At 45.4% G+C, this 18,499-nt stretch overlaps 1 protein-coding gene across 1 annotated transcript; it reads left to right on the top strand.

Moving 5' to 3' along the window:
- Positions 1-13,779: 13,779 nt before the first annotated feature.
- LOC147098162 (transcriptional regulator protein Pur-beta-like) lies at positions 13,780-15,876 on the top strand. Its single transcript, XM_085971359.1, has one exon. The coding sequence runs from the start codon at positions 13,795-13,797 to the stop codon at positions 14,677-14,679; it is 885 nt and encodes a 294-aa protein (XP_085827485.1). The 5' UTR covers positions 13,780-13,794; the 3' UTR covers positions 14,680-15,876.
- Positions 15,877-18,499: the final 2,623 nt, after the last annotated feature.

Genomic DNA, 18,499 nt, shown 5'->3' on the forward strand with positions numbered 1-18,499 from the left:
CCATAGGACTAACCACCCTAATGGCTGGTTCAAAGATGGTTACGGTCACGGGATGAGCGTTAATCATGGCCATAAATCCTTCCACCACTTCATACAGTTCCCCAAAGGGAACAGTGTGAGGATACGTACGATGATGACCTCTTGCGCAATGCACCTCCTTGGGCCCTCAGTCGCAGATGCGAGGGGGCAAGTCGTGCAATTGTTAAATTTTTTATTTTATTGACATGTAAAATGTTGGCCCAGTAATTCCCTTCCAAATGCGCTAGTACGGTCGGGGTACTTACGCATCTGGCCGGATGAAATGCCGGTTTTCAGCATTCACAGTGCATGTGGGGAAAACCGGCATTTCCTGTCCTCTGAACGAAGGGGTTCAGAGGCAGAACGCGTGCGACTGCACAGGCAGCACGTGCGCAGTATAATTCGCCGCTTTCATTAATGCTTTCAGTGAGGTCCAGTCATTACAACTTACACATGAAAAAAGCATGGGTACAGTTGCTCCACAGGCTGCGGAGGAAGATATTTCTTATCGTGGAGCTTCTGAAAGTATGTATGTCTGTATATATTCCTTTGCGTGTTATGTATATATTCCTTTATTTATGTGTATGAATGTATTATTTAATTATGACTTTCAGAGAAAGTAACTTATTGGAAAATCATAATTAAAAACATACATTCATACACATTAGTAAAGGAATATAAAACATACATACAGCACGGTGGCACAGTGGTTAGCACTGTTGCCTCACAGCTCCAGAGACCCGGGTTCGAATCCGGCCTCGGGCGACTGTCTGTGTGGAGTTTGCACATTCTCCCCGTGTTTGCGTGGGTTTTCTCCGGGTGCTCCGGCTCCTCCCACAGTCCAAAAGATGTGCGGGTTAGGTTGATTGGCTATGATAAATTGACCCTTAGTGTTAGGGGGATTAAATACGTGGGGTTACAGGGATAGGGTGGGATATGTGTTGGTGTAGGGGTTACGGGGATCGGGTGGGATATGTGTCGGTGCAGGCTCGATGGGCCGAAATGGCCTCTATCTGCACTGTGGGGTTTCTGTGATTCTGTGATACATACATATACGTAAAGGAATATATGTGGACATACATACATAACTCATTCTCACATTCCATTCACACAGCCACAATTGCTCCTTCTACCTACCGTTCTGAAAACCCTTTTAAAAAAAAAATTTAAACTTTAAAACTTACTTAAAATTTCTTAAAATAACTTCCCTCCCTTTCCCAAACAAAAATATTGCATTTCAAAAGCTCCACGATAAAATATATCTTCCTCCGCAGCCAATGAACAACTTTACACTTGCTTTTTTCCAAGTGTAACTTCTAAGGACTTGCCCTCACGGATTTCATGAATGAAATCCACGAAGTTCACTGCGCAAGCGCTGCCTGTGCAGTCGCACGCGCTCGAGGTCTGGAAATGCCGGCGTTCCCCGCATGCGCTGTTCATGCTGAACGCCGGCATTTCCAACGGCCAGAAGCGTGAGTAAGCCGAACGTACTCACGCTTCTGGCCTGGAATTTCTGGCCCCATAAGTTCAAAGCGCACGCGCAGACTCCCGCGCGCACGCATTCGACCTCTGAACCCCTTCGTTCAGAGGAACGGAAGTGCCGGTTTCCCGCGCATGCGCAGTGCATGCAAGAAACCGGCACTTCCATCGGGTCCACGCGTGAGTACCCCTTGCGTACTCACGCGTTGGGACCCGAATTTCTGGGCCATCATATATTATGGGCTATTTTTCACTGTAAAATGTTTTCAAAGCTGCTGATTAGCATTTGCTAGTTTTTCAGGCTACCATGAATGCATCACATTAATGCTGCATTGAGGGACATGTAATAGTTCTGTTCCAAAGTGGTGCTGCCCGCTCGCTCGCATCTTTGTGAAGTTGGAGATGGCAGCATCCCACACCTGTATTGAAACATACACAGAGCACTGTCATGCTGATCTTTAATGATTGCAAATAGTTGTCAGAATAGTCCGTTCTTTCCAATCATTAAGATGTCAACGGGTGTACAGCAGTTCCAGAGTTTGCTTTATCTTTAGACCCTTTTTATTGGCAGAGCTTCACTCCAGTTACGTTTATGCTACAGTCTGGCGAGACCATGTCTTCCTGGTAATTCCATGTGAAAGACACCAGGGTGGTCTGTCAATGGTAAAATATATCAGCTACTCCAAACTGCTGGGAAATGCACAAGATAAAGTATGTAAAAATTAACATTTTAGTGGGAGGCATATTCCCAGCCTCCCTAGACAATAAATCTTGTGCAGGTACAATACACTTACTTCTAAAACTGCCACTACACAACTGGGGCATGTCTCTGTGAACTAGGGGAGGGGGAACTTTTAATCATATTGATGTTTGGTGTGAGACAATTCACCGACTTCAAAATCTCACAACTGACACAAGGAGGTCATTTTAATCTCCAAAAAATGGCTGGGTTTTGGTCAGGTGGGGTGTTAAAATGTAAAAAATCTCAAACCCGAACCCAACCAGCCTCGAACCTGCCCACTTCCGTTTTTAATGGTGGCGGGACAGGACGGGGGGAAGGCAACCAACCCACTCCCAGGAGGCGGGCCACTCGTATTTTAATAAGACTGTGTGCCTCAGATTTTATCTCTTTTCCAGCTTTAACGCTGGACGGCCGGGTTTCCTGGGCCTTGGGAAACCCGACAGCTAAAGAGAGGCGAGGACTGCTGCGTGGAAGAGGCAAGTGCCTTTCCAGCACTGCTTGTGAGCCAGGAGCAGCAGGAGTGCTTCCCTCCGGCCTGTCAAGCTAACCTGCTTCCCTCCCCGAGATCGGAGCCAACTCCGCGAACACCGACCCCCCCCATCTCTGCCCCGACCCCGTGCGGTCAGCTCCCGACCCTCCACACCACCTTGTACCCTTCCCCCTCGTGATCTCTAACCCGAGCAGCAGGAAACCCGCTCTTGGGCTGTGGCCTCTTCTGAAGCATTCCCCGCTCGACAGAGAGCCAAGCCTGTCCATCAGGCATAGGATTTAGGGTTGCGAAGGGGTGGAAAGTTTCCGGTAAATTTCCAGAAATTTTCCACGGGAAGTTTAGCTTGGGAATTTTGCCCAAAAAAGCACATGCTAGCATAATATTGGTTTTTTTTAAAAAAAAATTCCCCACAGGTCCTCTCTTAAAATTACTAACAGAGATGGAATCTTAATTATTAAGGAATTTCTTAATCTTCTTGGCTTGTTTTAATAATTACAAGTTTTGTGTGTGACTGTGAACAAATGTGTCCTGATTGGTTGGATAAGTGGATGAGCGATTAGCTCCCTCTATTGGTGATGTAGCATCATGTGTGCACAAGTCATGCTTCCATCACATGGAGTATCAGGAAAAATTTACTCACCCTGTTGCAATCGTGCTGATCGACCGCAGTTCGACATAGAGACGAATGCCCTTTATTTCTCTGCATAGAACAATGCCACGTTTACCGTCGGATGTGTGGAAGCATTTTACCCCAGGCATTAAAGATGGAAAGACTGTGTACATGTGCAAACACTGTACAAAGCCATATGTAAAGAATGCCACAAAGATGCAGCAGCATTTATCCAAATGCAACAACTTCACTCAAAGCTCACAGCAGTCAGCCCAGAGTTCCTCTGCTTCCATTCAAGAAGATGATGGTTCTCATTCAGCATCAGGCTCCTTATCATCAGCAACTCCTGGCCCACTTGGAAGGTTCTTTGATACAATGGATAACCATAGCCAGAAGAATGCAGATGAGTGCCTTGCTTGAGCTGTATATGCAACAGGCTCACCCCTCATGCTCACAGCCAATGTGTACTGGAAGAGATTTTTCAATGTTATTCGCCCTGCATACTGTCCTCCCACCAGACATGCTTTGTCTACTTATTTGCTGGAAGCTGAGTATAACAGAGCCCAAGGAAAGCTCAAAGAAACAATAGAGATGGCAGACTGTGTTGCAGTTATCTGATGGGTGGTCAAATGTACGAGGTGAAGGCATCATAAATTACATTGTCTCCACTCCTCTCCCAGTGTTCAAGAACACAGACACGAAGGACAACAGACACATACATTGCTGATGAGCTGAGAGCGATCATCAATGATCTTGGATCACAAAAGGTCTTTGCAGTAGTTACTGACAATGCTGCGAATATGAAGGCTGCTTGGGCTCAAGTGGAGGAGGCCTACCCTCATATTACGTCTATTGGGTGCGCAGCTCATGGGCTCAACCTGCTCCTAAGGACATCATGGCTTTGAGAACCATGGAAACACTGTACAAGAGAGCCAAGCAAGTTGTTAAGTATGTCAGGGGAAAACAGGTAGTTGCAGCAACCTACAACTCCAAGCAAATGACAAAGAACAAGAACACCACACTGAAGCTGCCCAGCAACACTAGATGGGGTGGCGTTGTCATAATGTACAACAGCCTTCTGGAGGGTAAGGAGTCGCTGCAAGAAATGGCAATATCCCAGTCTGGGGATATGGAAACCACCATCAAGAAAATACTGCTGGATGATGTTTTGGGAGAGTGGTTAGCAGCTTTAAACTACTCTCACCAGTAGCATCTGCAATTGCTCAGATTGAAGGAGATGACGCTGGCTTGTCAGATGTTCTCAGGCTTTTTGCTGATTTAAAAGAACAAATCAGCATTGCCCTACCCACATCCCTGCTGCTCAAGGCAGAGGAGAAGGCAATTGTTCAATTCATACAGACCCGTCAAGAATTTTGTGTCAAGCCGATTCATGCTGCAGCATACATGCTGGACCCAAAGCATGTTGGGAAACCAATACTTTCTGGAGAACAGATCAACAGCGCTTACAGTGTGATTTCTACCCTCTCACGCCACCTCAATCTGGACGTAGGCAAAGTTCTGGGAAGTCTGGCAAAGTTGTCTACCAAGCAAGGTCTTTGGAATGGGGACGGGGTATGGGAATCATGCAAGCATATCAGTGCACATACCTGGTGGAAGGGACTTTGTGCATCTGAGGCCCTGTCACCCATTGCATTGGTGATACTCCAAATCCCACCTTCATCAGCGGCCTCTGAATGAAACTGGTCACTTTTTGGGAATACGCATACAAAGGTGCGCAACAGGCTGACTAACGAGAGTGGAGAAACTGGTGGCTATCCGGGCGAACCTACAACTTACTGAGCCAGATACAGAAGTGTCCACCACACAGCTAGACAGTGACACAGAGGAGGAAATGGACACGTCAGAGCCAGAGTCAGAGAATCAGGAGGAGCAATGAGGAGTAGAAGACTCAGAAGACTCATGAGTAGAAGACTCAAAGGGACAAAATAAGGACAAATTACAGGCTAAATAAGCTGACGCTCTTTTTATTTTATTTTAGATGGGTCTTTTTGTGGGGGGTTCAATAAAGTTCAAAATTATAACCTAAAGTTTTGAATGCCTGTTTTTATTTGGATGGAACAGTATGTCTATTTTGACGACAAAGATAATATAAGGGTCAGAGACAAAAACCATCAGTGTGCAAAAAAACTCAAAATTCCCATAAATTCCCATGGCAATTTAAAAATTCCCAGAATTTTGCAACCCTAATAGGATTACATAGGATATACGGCACAGAAACAGGCCATTCGGCCCAACCAGTCCATGCCGGCGTTTATGCTCCACTCGAGTCTCCCCCCGTCTTTCCTCATCTAAATCTATCAGCAGAACCCTCTATTCCCTTCTCCCTCATATACTTGTCCAGCCTCCTCTTAAATGTATCTATACTATTCACTTCAACCACTCCCTGTGGTAGCGAGTTCCACATTCTCACCACTCTCTGGGTAAAGAAGTTTCTCCTGAATTCCCTATTGGATTTCTTGGTGACTATCTTATATTGATGGCCTCTAGTTTTGCTCTTTCCCACAAGTGGAAACACTCTCTCTGTATCCACTCTATCAAAACCTTTCATCATTTTAAAGACCTCTATTAGGTCACCCCTCAGCCTTCTCTTTTCTAGGGAAGATACCCAGCCTGTTCATCCTTTCCTGATAGGTATACCTAGGGTTGCAAAGGGGTGGAAAGTTTCCGGTAAATTTCCAGAAATTTTCCACGGGAAGTTTAGCTTGGGAATTTTGCCCAAAAAAGCACATGCTAGCATAATATTGTTTTTTTTGCATTTCTTTCTTTTTTTTCCCCACAGGTCCTCTCTTAAAATTACTAACAGAGATGGAATCTTAATTATTAAGGAATTTCTTAATCAATATATGTTTATCTTTTTACTTGGCTTGTTTTAATAATTACAAGTTTTGTGTGTGACTGTGAACAAATGTGTCCTGATTGGTTGGATGAGTGGATGAGCGATTAGCTCCCTCTATTTGTAATATTTGCATATCGAATTGTGATTGGCCTGCAGGCATCTGTAAGACTGCTATAGTTTTTTTTAAGATCCAGGTTAGGGGTCCTGAGGGAAGTCATTTTGTTTTCTGCTGATGTTGTGATGATGCAGTAAGTAAATCAGACTTTATACCAAATAAACCAGTTACTTGTTGAACTCTGTTGTCCTTCAATTTAAAATATACAAAATAATACACTATTGCTGATGTAGCGTCGTGTGTGTACAGGTCATGCTTCCATCACATGGAGCATCAGCAAAAATGTACTCACCCTGTTGCAATCGTGCTGATCGACCGCAGTTCGACAGAGATGAATGCCCTTTATTTCTCTGCATAGAACAATGCCACGTTTACCGTCGGATGTGTGGAAGCATTTTACCCCAGGCATTAAAGATGGAAAGACTGTGTACATGTGCAAACACTGTACAAAGCCATATGTAAAGAATGCCACAAAGATGCAGCAGCATTTATCCAAATGCAACAACTTCACTCAAAGCTCACAGCAGTCAGCCCAGAGTTCCTCTGCTTCCATTCAAGAAGATGATGGTTCTCATTCAGCATCAGGCTCCTTATCATCAGCAACTCCTGGCCCACTTGGAAGGTTCTTTGATACAATGGATAACCATAGCCAGAAGAATGCAGATGAGTGCCTTGCTTGAGCTGTATATGCAACAGGCTCACCCCTCATGCTCACAGCCAATGTGTACTGGAAGAGATTTTTCAATGTTATTCGCCCTGCATACTGTCCAACCACCAGACATGCTTTGTCTACTTATTTGCTGGAGGCTGAGTATAACAGAGTCCAAGGAAAGCTCAAAGAAACGATAGCGATGGCAGACTGTGTTGCAGTTATCTCAGATGGGTGGTCAAATGTACGAGGTGAAGGCATCATAAACTACATCGTCTCCACTCCTCTCCCAGTGTTCAAGAGCACAGGCACGAAGGACAACAGACACACACATTGCTGATGAGCTGAAAGTGGTCATCAACGATCTTGGATCACAAAAGGTCTTTGCAGTAGTTACTGACAATGCTGCGAATATGAAGGCTGCTTGGGCTCAAGTGGAGGAGGCCTACCCTCATATTACGTCTATTGGGTGCGCAGCTCATGGGCTTAACCTGCTCCTCAAGGACATCATGGGTTTGAGAACCATGGAAGCACTGTACAAGAGAGCCAAGCAAGTTGTTAAGTATGTCAGGGGAAAACAGGTAGTTGCAGCAACCTACAACTCCAAGCAAATGACAAAGAACAAGAACACCACACTGAAGCTGCCCAACAACACTAGATGGGGTGGTGTTGTCATAATGTACAACAGCCTTCTGGAGGGTAAGGAGTCGCTGCAAGAAATGGCAATATCCCAGTCTGGGGATATGGAAACCACCATCAAGAAAATACTGCTGGATGATGTGTTTTGGGAGAGAGTGGTTAGCAGCCTTAAACTACTCTCACCAGTAGCATCTGCAATTGCTCAGATTGAAGGAGATGACGCTGTCTTGTCAGATGTTCTCAGGCTTTTTACTGATTTAAAAGAACAAATCAGCATTGCCCTACCCACTCAAAGCAGAGGAGAAGGCAATTGTTCAATTCATACAGACGCGTCAAGAATTTTGTGTCAAGCCGATTCATGCTGTAGCATACATGCTGGACCCAAAGCATGTTGGGAGACCAATACTTTCTGGAGAACAGATCAACAGCGCTTACAGTGTGATTTCTACCCTCTCACACCATCTCAATCTGGATGTGGGCAAAGTTCTGGGAAGTCTGGCAAAGTTCTCTACCAAGCAAGGTCTTTGGAATGGGGATGGGATATGGGAATCATGCAAGCATATCAGTGCACATACCTGGTGGAAGGGACTTTGTGCATCTGAGGCCCTGTCACCTATTGCATCGGTGATACTCCAAATCCCACCTTCATCAGCGGCCTCTGAACGAAACTGGTCACTTTTTGGGAATACGCATACAAAGGTGCGCAACAGGCTGACTAACAAGAGAGTGGAGAAACTGGTGGCTATCCGGGCGAACCTACAACTTATTGAGCCAGATACAGAAGTGTCCACCACACAGCTAGACAGTGACACAGAGGAGGAAATGGACACGTCAGAGCCAGAGTCAGAGAATCAGGAGGAGCAATGAGGAGTAGAAGACTCATGAGTAGAAGACTCAAAGGGACAAAATAAGGACAAATTACAGGCTAAATAAGCTGACGCTCCTTTTATTTTATTTTAGATGGGTCTTTTTTGTGGGGGTTCAATAAAGTTCAAAATTATAACCTAAATAAAGGTTTGAAAGCCTGTTTTTATTTGTATGGAACAGTATGTCTATTTTGACGACAAAGATAATATAAGGGTCAGAGACAAAAACCATCAGTGTGCAAAAAAACTCAAAATTCCCATAAATTCCCATGGAAAGTTTCCTCTTTTAAAAATTCCCAGAATTTTGCAACCCTAGGTATACCCTCGCATTTCTGGTATCATCCTTGTAAATCTTCTCTGCACCCTCTCCAGTGCCTCTATATCCTTTTTATAATATGGCGACCAGAACTGTATGCAGTACTCTTAAGTGTGGTCTAACCAAGGTTTGATACAAGTTTAGCATAACTTCCCTACTTTTCAATTCTATCCCTCTAGAACATAATAAATATGAGCAGGAGTCGGCCATTTGGCCCTTTGAGCCTGCTCCACCATTCAATATTATCATGGCTGATCTTCACAGAATCACAGAAACCCCACAGTGCAGATAGAGGCCATTTCGGCCCATCGAGCCTGCACCGACACATATCCCACCCGATCCCCGTAACCCCTACACCAACACATATCCCAACCTATCCCCGTAACCCCACGTATTTAATCCCCCTAACACTAAGGGTCAATTTTTTATCATAGCCAATCAACCTAACCCGCACATCTTTGGACTGTGGGAGGAAACCGGAGCACCCGGAGGAAACCCACGCAAACACGGGGAGAATGTGCAAACTCCACACAGACAGTCACCCGAGGCCGGATTCGAACCCGGGTCTCTGGCGCTGTGAGGCAACAGTGCTAACCATTATGCCACCGTGCTGCCCATCTTCTATCGATCTTTGTCTTGAATATACTCAACAACTGAGCCTCTACAGCCCTCTGGGGTAGAGAACTCCAAAGATTCACCACCCTCTGAGTGAAGAAATTTCTCCTCATCTCAGTCCTAAATGGCCGACCCCTTATTCTGAGATTGTGACCCCTAGTTCTAGGCTCCCCAGCCAGGGGAAACATCCTCTCTGCATCTACTGTCAAGCCCTGTAAGAATTTTGTATGTTTCAATGAGATCACCTCTCATTCTTCTAAACTCCAGAGAATATAGGCCTAGTCTACTCAATCTCTCCTCATAGGACAATGCCCCCATCCCAGGAACCAGTCTGGTGAACCTCCGTTGCACTCCCTCTATGGCAAGTATATCCTTCCTTAGGTAAGATCAAAACTGTACACAATACTCCAGGTGTGGTCTCACCAGGGCCCTATATAATTGCAGTAAGACGTCTTTACGCTTATACTCAAATCCTCTTGTAATAAAGGCCAACATACCATTAGCTTTCCTAATTGCTTGCTGTACCTGCATGTTAACTTTCAGTGATTCGTGTACAAGGACACCCAGGTCCCTCCGAGTCTGAACACCAACATTTCCCAATCTCTCACCATTTAAAAAATACTCTGCTTTTCTATTTTTCCTAGCAAAGTGGATAACTTCACATTTCTCCACATTATATTCCATTTGCCATGTTCTTGCCCACTCACTTAGCCTGTCTATATCCCCTTGAAGTCTCCTTGCATCCTCCTCACAACTTACATTCCCACCCAGCTTTGTATCATCAGCAAACTTGGATATATTACATTTGGTCCCCTCATCCAAATCATTGATGTAGATTGTGAATAGCTGAGGCCCAAGCACTGATCCTTGCGGTACCCCACTAGTTACAGCCTGCCAATTCGAAAATGACCCGTTTATTCCTACTCTCTGTTTTCGTCCGTTAACTAATCCTCAATCCATGCTAGTACAGGAAACTCTCGTTTAAACGGCACCTAAATATCCGGAATTCTCTATTAACTGGCAAAATGCTCACTCCGAAAACAACACCTCAATAACCGGCAATGTTGCCGAGTCCGAGTCTCCCGCGGTGGTCGAGTTAGTCAGTGGGGGTAGTTCTCCAAACTGCCACTACTCGGCTTCTTGGCGCTGTCAGAAGTCTGAACACCTCAATAACAGGAATCTGACTCTTTGTTTGTTAAAAATAGCCTCGGTAGATAACCCTCTCCGTTATCAGGAATTTTTAATCAACCAGCAACACGCCGGTCCCGTCGGTGCCGGATTCCAAAGAGTTTCCTGTATATTACCCCCAAAATAAACCCTAGTGCTTGGTTTGCTTTTTTATGGCCTTGCTAACCTGTGTCGCAACTTTTTAGTGATTTGTGTATTTGCACTGCGAGATCGCTTTGCTCCTCTACCCCACCTAGACTCGCACCCTCCAAGTGATGTGACCTCCCTATTCTTCCTACCAAAATGTAATACCTCACATTTATCTGTGTTGTACTTCATTTGCCAATTATATGCCCATTCTGCATGTTTATTAACGTCCTCCTGTAATTTGTTGCAGTCCTCCTCAGTATTGACGATCCCCAATTTGGTGTTATCTGCAAATTTAGAAATTGTGTTTTGATTCCAAAGTCTAAATCGTTAATATAAATTGTGAACAACAGTGGTCCCAGCACTGATCCTTGTGGAACACCACTACCCACCTTCTGCCACTGTGAACAGCTACCATTTACCCCTACTTCCCTACTCCCCGCTTTCTGTCCTGAAGCCAGCTAGCTATCCATTCTGCTACTTGTCCCCTGACTCCACATTCTCTGACCTTGTTCATCAGTCTATTATGGGGTACCTTATCGAAGGCCTTTTGAAAATCCAGATAAATTACATCTACTGCATTACCCTTGTCTACTCTCTCCATTACCTCTTCAAAAAATTCAGTGAGGTCAAGCAAGACTTTCTCTTTTGAAATCCATGCTGACTATTCATTATTATACTTTTAGTTTCTAGATGTTCTTCTATTTTCTCCTTTAGTAGGGATTCCATTACTTTTCCCAGCACCGATGTTAAGCTGACTGGTCTATAATTCCCTGGACATGCTCTATCCCTCTTCTTGAATATCGCTATTACGTTAGCTATCTGCCAATCCTCTGGCACTACACCTTTTTCTAATGAATTATTAAATATGTGAAGTAATGCCTCTGCTAACCCTTCCCTAGATTCTTTTAATATGTGTGGATGCAATCCATCTGGACCAGGAGTTCTATCCTCTTTGAGTTTGATTAGTTTATTAATATATCCCCTCTTTTTATTTGAAATGCACTTATCTCATTACTAATCTCATCATCCAATGTCATGGCCACCTGTTCTATCTCCCTGGTAAATACTGAAGCAAAATAATTATAATATTTCTGCCATCTCTTTATTGATACCTGTGGTATTATCCTGTCTATCCCTTAATGGCCCTATTCCCATCCCAAACTTCCCTTTTCTGGGCGGGGAACCTGTTAAAAAAAAAAAGCACGCACACTGTGGAGTTAAAACTCCCAGAACTCCTAACCCCCACCCAGAAATCCAGCCCCAGTAAATATCGGGGCCAAGGTGTCAGCCGCGGCTCAGTCGGTGGTATGCTTGCCGCAGAGTCAAACTTTGTCTGATTACGTTCCTGTGAACCGCCTTAGAATGTTTTACAACGTTAGAGGCGCCATACAAATGCAAATTGTTGTTGAGTAAGAAGGTCGTGGGTTTAAGCCCCCGCTCCAGAGACTTGAGCACATAAGTGTCTAGGCTGACACTTCAGTGCAGTACTGAGGGAGTTCTGCACTGTCGGAGGTGCCGTCTTTTGGACGAGACATTAAACCAAAGCTCTGTCTGCTCTCCCAAGTGAGCGCAAATGTTCCCATGGCACTATTTGAAGAACAACAGGGAAATCATCCCTGGCCAATATTTATCTCTCACCCAAATCACTAAAATTCATTATCTGTTTGCTGTATGCAAATTGGCTACTGCATTTTCCCTACAACAGTGACTACACTTCAAAAGTACTTCAACAAAAGCAAAATTCTGCAGATGCTGGATATCTGAACTAAAAACAGAAAATGCTTCAAATACTCAGCACAGCAGGTTAGGCAGCATCTGTGGAGAGAGAAACAGAGTTAAGACTTCAGGCCAATCTCAAGTTGGCAGCACCTGAGAAAGAGGAGAGGTCAGTCCATTTTGCGAGCCTGCACTCGCTCTGCGATGCTCGGTCCCACTGGGTACATACACTGACTAGGGTTGCCAATGCTGGTTGAATGTATCCCTGGAGGTTTCCTTGCATGGCCTGCCCCCACGCTCCCGCCATCAGCTGCCCAACAAGGCCATCCTGGCGGCGCCCCGCCTTCCCACGGCCAATCGGAACGCGAACAGGCTCTTCGTTACCCAATTGGATAATTCTTGACCATTAGCCATTTTTCTCCCTTCTCCAATATTTTTAAAACTAATATGCAGAAGGGTTGATAGAAAATGAAAAAAAACACAGAATGTTTGCTCATAGAAATTTACAGAACAGGAGGAGGCCATTGACGGCTGACAAAGAGCTCTCCAGCCTAATCCCACTTTCCAGCTCTCGGTCCGTAGCCCTGTGGGTTACAGCACTTCAAGGGCAGATTCAAGATGGTTCCTGCCTCTCCCACCCTTTCAGGCAGTGAGCTCCAGACCCCCAACACCCTCTGGGTGAAAACATTTCCCCATAACTCCCCTCTAATCCTTCTACCAATTACATTAAATCTCTACCCCCTGGTGATTGATCTCTCTGCTAAGGGAAACAGGTCCTTCCAATCCACTCTGTCTAGTCCCCTCATAATTTTATACACCTCAATGAAGTCTCCCCTCAGCCTCCTCTCTTCCAAACCAAGCAATCCAGCCTTTCCTCGTAGTTTGTTGTGCTGCTGTGAATTTTCTCCAGGGTTTTGCCGGCAGCAGCGTCCTGTAAAATAATCTTCAACTCCTGGCGGCTCCAGGCCTAGCCGCCACCAACTTGCACATCCCCAGGCTGCGTGCGCGACCCCGGCGCGCCCCCTGACGCAGACTGCGGGCGCGGCGTCAAGTCCCTCCCCCTGACGCAGGCTGCGGGCGCGGCCCCCTGACGCTGGCTGCGTGCGCGGCCCCGGGCGGGGCGTCAAGTCCCTCCCCCTGACGCAGGCTGCGTGCGCGGCCCCGGCGCGCCCCCTGACGCTGGCAGCGGGCGGGCCGTCAAGTCCCTCCCCCTGACGCTGGTTGCGGGCGCGGCCCACTGACGCAGGCTGCGTGCGCGGCCCCGGGCGGGGCGTCAAGTCCCTCCCCCTGACGCAGGCTGCGTGCCTCCCGCGGAGATCTCGCGAGGCAGGCGGGCGGGGGGGAGAGGGAAGGCTGCTGGCTAAGATGGCGGAGGGCGACAGCGGGAGTGAGCGAGGCGGCGGCGGCGGGGGAGGTGGCGGTAGCGGTAGCGGGGGTGGAAGTGGTGGAGGAGGCGGCGGCCTCCTGCAGCAGCAGCAGCAGCAGGAGACCCAGGAGCTGGCCTCCAAGCGGGTGGACATCCAGAACAAGCGCTTCTACCTGGACGTCAAGCAGAACGCCAAGGGCCGCTTCATCAAGATCGCCGAGGTGGGCGCGGGGGGCAACAAGAGCCGGCTGACCCTGTCCATGGCGGTGGCCGCCGAGTTCCGCGACTACCTCGGCGACTTCATCGAGCACTACGCGCAGCTCGGGCCCTCGGACTCGGACTCGGGCGCCGGCCTGGGCCCGGACGAGCCGCGCCGGGCGCTGAAGAGCGAGTTCCTGGTGCGGGAGAACCGCAAGTACTACATGGACCTGAAGGAGAACCAGCGCGGCCGCTTCCTGCGCATCCGCCAGACCTTGAACCGGGGCCCGGGCCTGGGCGGCACGCAGGGCCAGACCATCGCCCTGCCGGCCCAGGGCCTGATCGAGTTCAGGGACGCGCTGGCCAAGCTGATCGACGACTACGGCGTGGACGACGAGCCGTGCGGCCAGGCCGAGCTGCCCGAGGGCACGTCCATCACGGTGGACAGCAAGCGCTTTTTCTTCGACGTGGGCTCCAACAAGTACGGCGTCTTCATGCGGGTGAGCGAGGTGAAGCCCTCGTACAGGAACTCCATCACCATCCCCTACAAGGCCTGGTCCAAGTTCGGCAGCGCCTTCACCAAGTACGCCGAGGAGATGAAGGAGATCCAGGACAAGCACCGCGACAAGATGCTCTTCGAGAGGCGAGCCGACGAGTCGGATGGCGAGGATGTGGACGACGATTGAAGCATTTCCCAAATCCCAGAAAAAGAAAACCAATTGAGAAAATAAGAGCAAATTGTGTCGATTAAGAAGAAAAGTTTAAAAAAAAAAAAAATGTTTTAACAAGAGTAAATTGGTGTTGTGTCGATTGCAAAGAAAGACGTTAAAAAATCTTTAAAAAAAAAAGAACAAATTGGGTTGATTGTAAAGATGAAGACAAAAAATAACCGTAAGAGAAAAAGTTTCGAATAGTATTTTTTGGGAAATGCAGTTACATCAGTGAGGTCAGCAGTGAAAATGCATCTGAGGAGGAGGAGGAAGCAGCTTGCGATATGCGTGCATATATGTCCAGGGAAAGAAAATGGGGCAAGTTCTTCTCGCAGATGATGTTGGATAAACGATTCGTTGCAAAATACACACTGTTATTTGTGGAAAAGCGTCGTATCACTGAACCATCAGCAATTCAGGAAAAAAAAGATTCGTTGTGGTAACAAAAAGAAAAGTTCTTAATGAAAAGAAAGAAGCAACAAAATATGATCTCAACCTAGAGAACATGATCTGGAGGTACACCATCATGTCACTGAAGCCAGCAACACTTCAAAAAGTTCTTTTCATATACAAAAAAAGTTCTTATGGAAGTTTTTTTTAAATTATTTTAAATACTGGACAATCAAGAGTCATTTTAAAAATTTGTTTTCATTCTGAATATTTCAAATATATCTTTGATACTGATGTAGAAAATTAATATGTTTTTAAATAGAAAAAATATGAAGGCTTGACTTATTCAATAGCATAGTCTATAGTACAGTGCTAGTTCCACATGATATCTACTGCCAGGGTTAGCATGTAGATTGGTGACTGATACTCTAATGGAAGAGTTTAATACAGTGCATTTTGGTTAGCTGTAGTGCATTTTTCCAGTATTTTCAGCAGTGTTACGTGCATCCTGCATTACTGTTGCAGTGTAAATCATCAGCAGAGACTCTGCTGCTAGTGTGAACTTGTTACCCTTGTAGTAGAGACTGCTTGTAACTAGCCCAGGTGCTATTGTGGAAAACAAATGGCATGTCGAGCCTTGTAAGAGATACTCAACAGAGTGTTTCTTTTTTAGTTTTTTTTAAAAATCAGCTATTCACGACGTACGATCTGACTTTTCCAGACTTGAGAATGTGCATTTGCTTTTAAAGAGAACAATTGTATAAAAAATTCACTAAACCACAATTTCCCAAGAAACATTATTTATGTACTCCAAGTTATTAGATATTGGACAGAATAGACGAGAACAAAAATTGATTAACCTAGCAAAAGCCGGCGCTATAAAAGGGGTCAGATAGCTCTTCACTGATTTTTTTCCATTTTACGTTGTGCAGGAATTTAGGCTTTTTTTTTAAGCTGTCTATTTATTTATTAGAAGAAACAGTAATTATATTTTGCAGTATTTTCCCTCAAAAGGCCCTGGAGTGTTCTATTAGAGCAGCTAACTGGAGCAGTTTCCTGCCTATTCAACCGAGTTGCCGGTGAGTCTGATCTATTGTAAACGTCTGTCCCACGTTGGAAGAACATTGCATTATATGTGCATTCACTACGGGCCACTCACTAGTTCTTTTTCTGCAATCTCCTTATTTTAAACTGTTTGATTCCCCTGAGTATGCTCTCAAAGTTGTGATGTTGTCCAATTGCTTTTAAAATAGGGGGGTGGGGGGTATTGGTGAGTCAAAGCGTAGGAATCAAAGCCAGGACATTCGGACATCACATTCACAACCGAACAGCTTACAGCTTGAATGTATTCTGATGTAAACAGAATCTGGACTGAGAGAAAAATAAGTAAAGCTCTTGCCAGCTAGCGGCGAAGGACACCTGGAAGGAGCTGTTAGGCAATATATATATCACTTTAACTCTGGCGGGTCTGTGACTACCTGCACCAGATTTGGGTCATTTACACTTTGCATATTTTGGTTTCGAGTTCTGTAGAATTGATTGGGGTGAGGAGAGCAGGATGCACTGTTTATAGCCAGATTTCATGTGATTAGCATGGGACAGTTTGCACCTTCTTGCTCTGTATAACATGACAGAAATGATACCTTTATATCATGGAAAATGGCACCGGTGTTGAGTACAACAATCTCCACACCTGCTTGGAGCTGTTTAATGTGCAGTGACGGTCTGACTCTGAACATAGTAGCTGATGGTTGGATAAAATAGGTGAAACATGCTCTTGGTGTAAAGAGGGAACTTTCTTTAGAGGGCCTGGGAGTACAGAGAATCTTCAGCTTGTGATCTTTGTTCCTAGGAGATTCACACAACCAGGTTACTTGTTAACTATCTTCTGTATTCAGCTTGACCATGCAATGCTAAGTGTCAACTGTCTTGTTTAAAAAAACTTTACTAGATATAAAAGTGAATGGCCCGGACATTCTCCACAGTGAAGAAGTATTTTCTACAGGCACAGTGCAATAGCCTCATTTATCAATCTCAGTAATTTTGAAATGAGCTCCGAGTGCTTGCATGTACAGCAAGGCTGCTGTTTCTTGCAATCTTTGTGTCACTTTTGGTTTTGATGCATAGTGAAAAAATATTTTCTTTAATTCTTCACAGTGGATAATGAATTTTAAAAAGGCTTTTGTTAATGTTGGATTTTTTAACTTCCTTCTGCTTTTCTAAACACATAGGATATATTTTATACAAATTAATCTAGACTCATTTTTACGGCCTTTTTTAAATTAAAGCTTGCTGATCAATTATTGAGCCTTTTAGCTTTTTTCCTCCATCATAGCTAATGAATTGCAAGGCGATCGAGCCAGATTGATGACATTCCACGTTTTGTGGGCAATGCCACGTTGTTAATTCATGTGAAAGCTGCTGAAAGAACAGAAATAGCCAAGTATGGGGGGGAAAAATTCCTCGCTTGTTTTGGTAGATGCAACTTTAACTGAAGGGAAAGCTTCGTCCATTGTTCCATAAAAACTGTTAAGTGCAGTAACTGGGAAAATTAAAGCTCGGAGCGTTGTGACAGCAGGGTGGGACAGGAGCTTGCACAGTGCTGCCAAGGAAAAGCAGTCGTAATCCCAGTTCTCAGTCTTCATTTTACGGTCTTGACTGTAAGTTGGACATTTCCCTCCTACCCCAATTCCCGATGAGGTGCCCGTGAGGCCCTTGTTTGTTTGCTGCAGTAGTGGGAGATGTCATTCTAGTGGCACAGGTGGGTTTGTGGTTCATTTGTAGTTTGAAAGTGCTGTTCTGATCTCCCCATGTCATGAGGTGCCACCTATGGTGCTTGGGAGCAGAGCTGTACTTTCAGACGGAGTCTTTCTGCTTGCTAGTCCTTGAAGCAGCCATCGCAAGGCATTTAGTTTGGGTAGTTCAGTTTGGAGGATACTAAACTTTTCTTTATTAAAGGAAGTGATTCAGAAAAGAAACAATTTGCTGCTTGCCTGTGGAAGTTGGAGGATTGTCATACTGGGGGAGACTTGGCCAATTCTCTTCCAATATGGACCAATGTAGACATGTCGTGCAGTTCAGAAAACAAACTGAACTTCCACAGTCCGGCTGTTGTATCAAATAAACGATTAGATTTGTTTGTCTTAAACTGTGTGAAAACGGAAAGCAGAATGAAGTTCTATGTCTCTCATTAGACGAGCCTTTTCAGAATCCAATTTATGACTGGGGGGGTGGGGGGGGGAGAAGTATAGTAAATCCTGTAGATATATGTACTCGAGGCAGCAGTGAAAAGAAAGCTGCAGTTTAAATTACTGTGTATTTCAGAAATACTGTAGTCCTCTTACTGAGAACTAATGTATAGAAAAGGAAAACACTCGCAGGTTTCTGTGGTTATTGATGTGTTTCT

This window comes from Somniosus microcephalus, chromosome 30 (assembly GCF_052327205.1).
Source record: "Somniosus microcephalus isolate GS21.2 chromosome 30, FLI_Smic_1.0, whole genome shotgun sequence".
Taxonomy (NCBI): domain Eukaryota; kingdom Metazoa; phylum Chordata; class Chondrichthyes; order Squaliformes; family Somniosidae; genus Somniosus; species Somniosus microcephalus.

Bases quoted from the DNA above. Each gene is read 5' to 3' on its own strand.
- LOC147098162 (XM_085971359.1), top strand. From the start codon at position 13,795: ATGGCGGAGGGCGACAGCGGGAGTGAGCGAGGCGGCGGCGGCGGGGGA.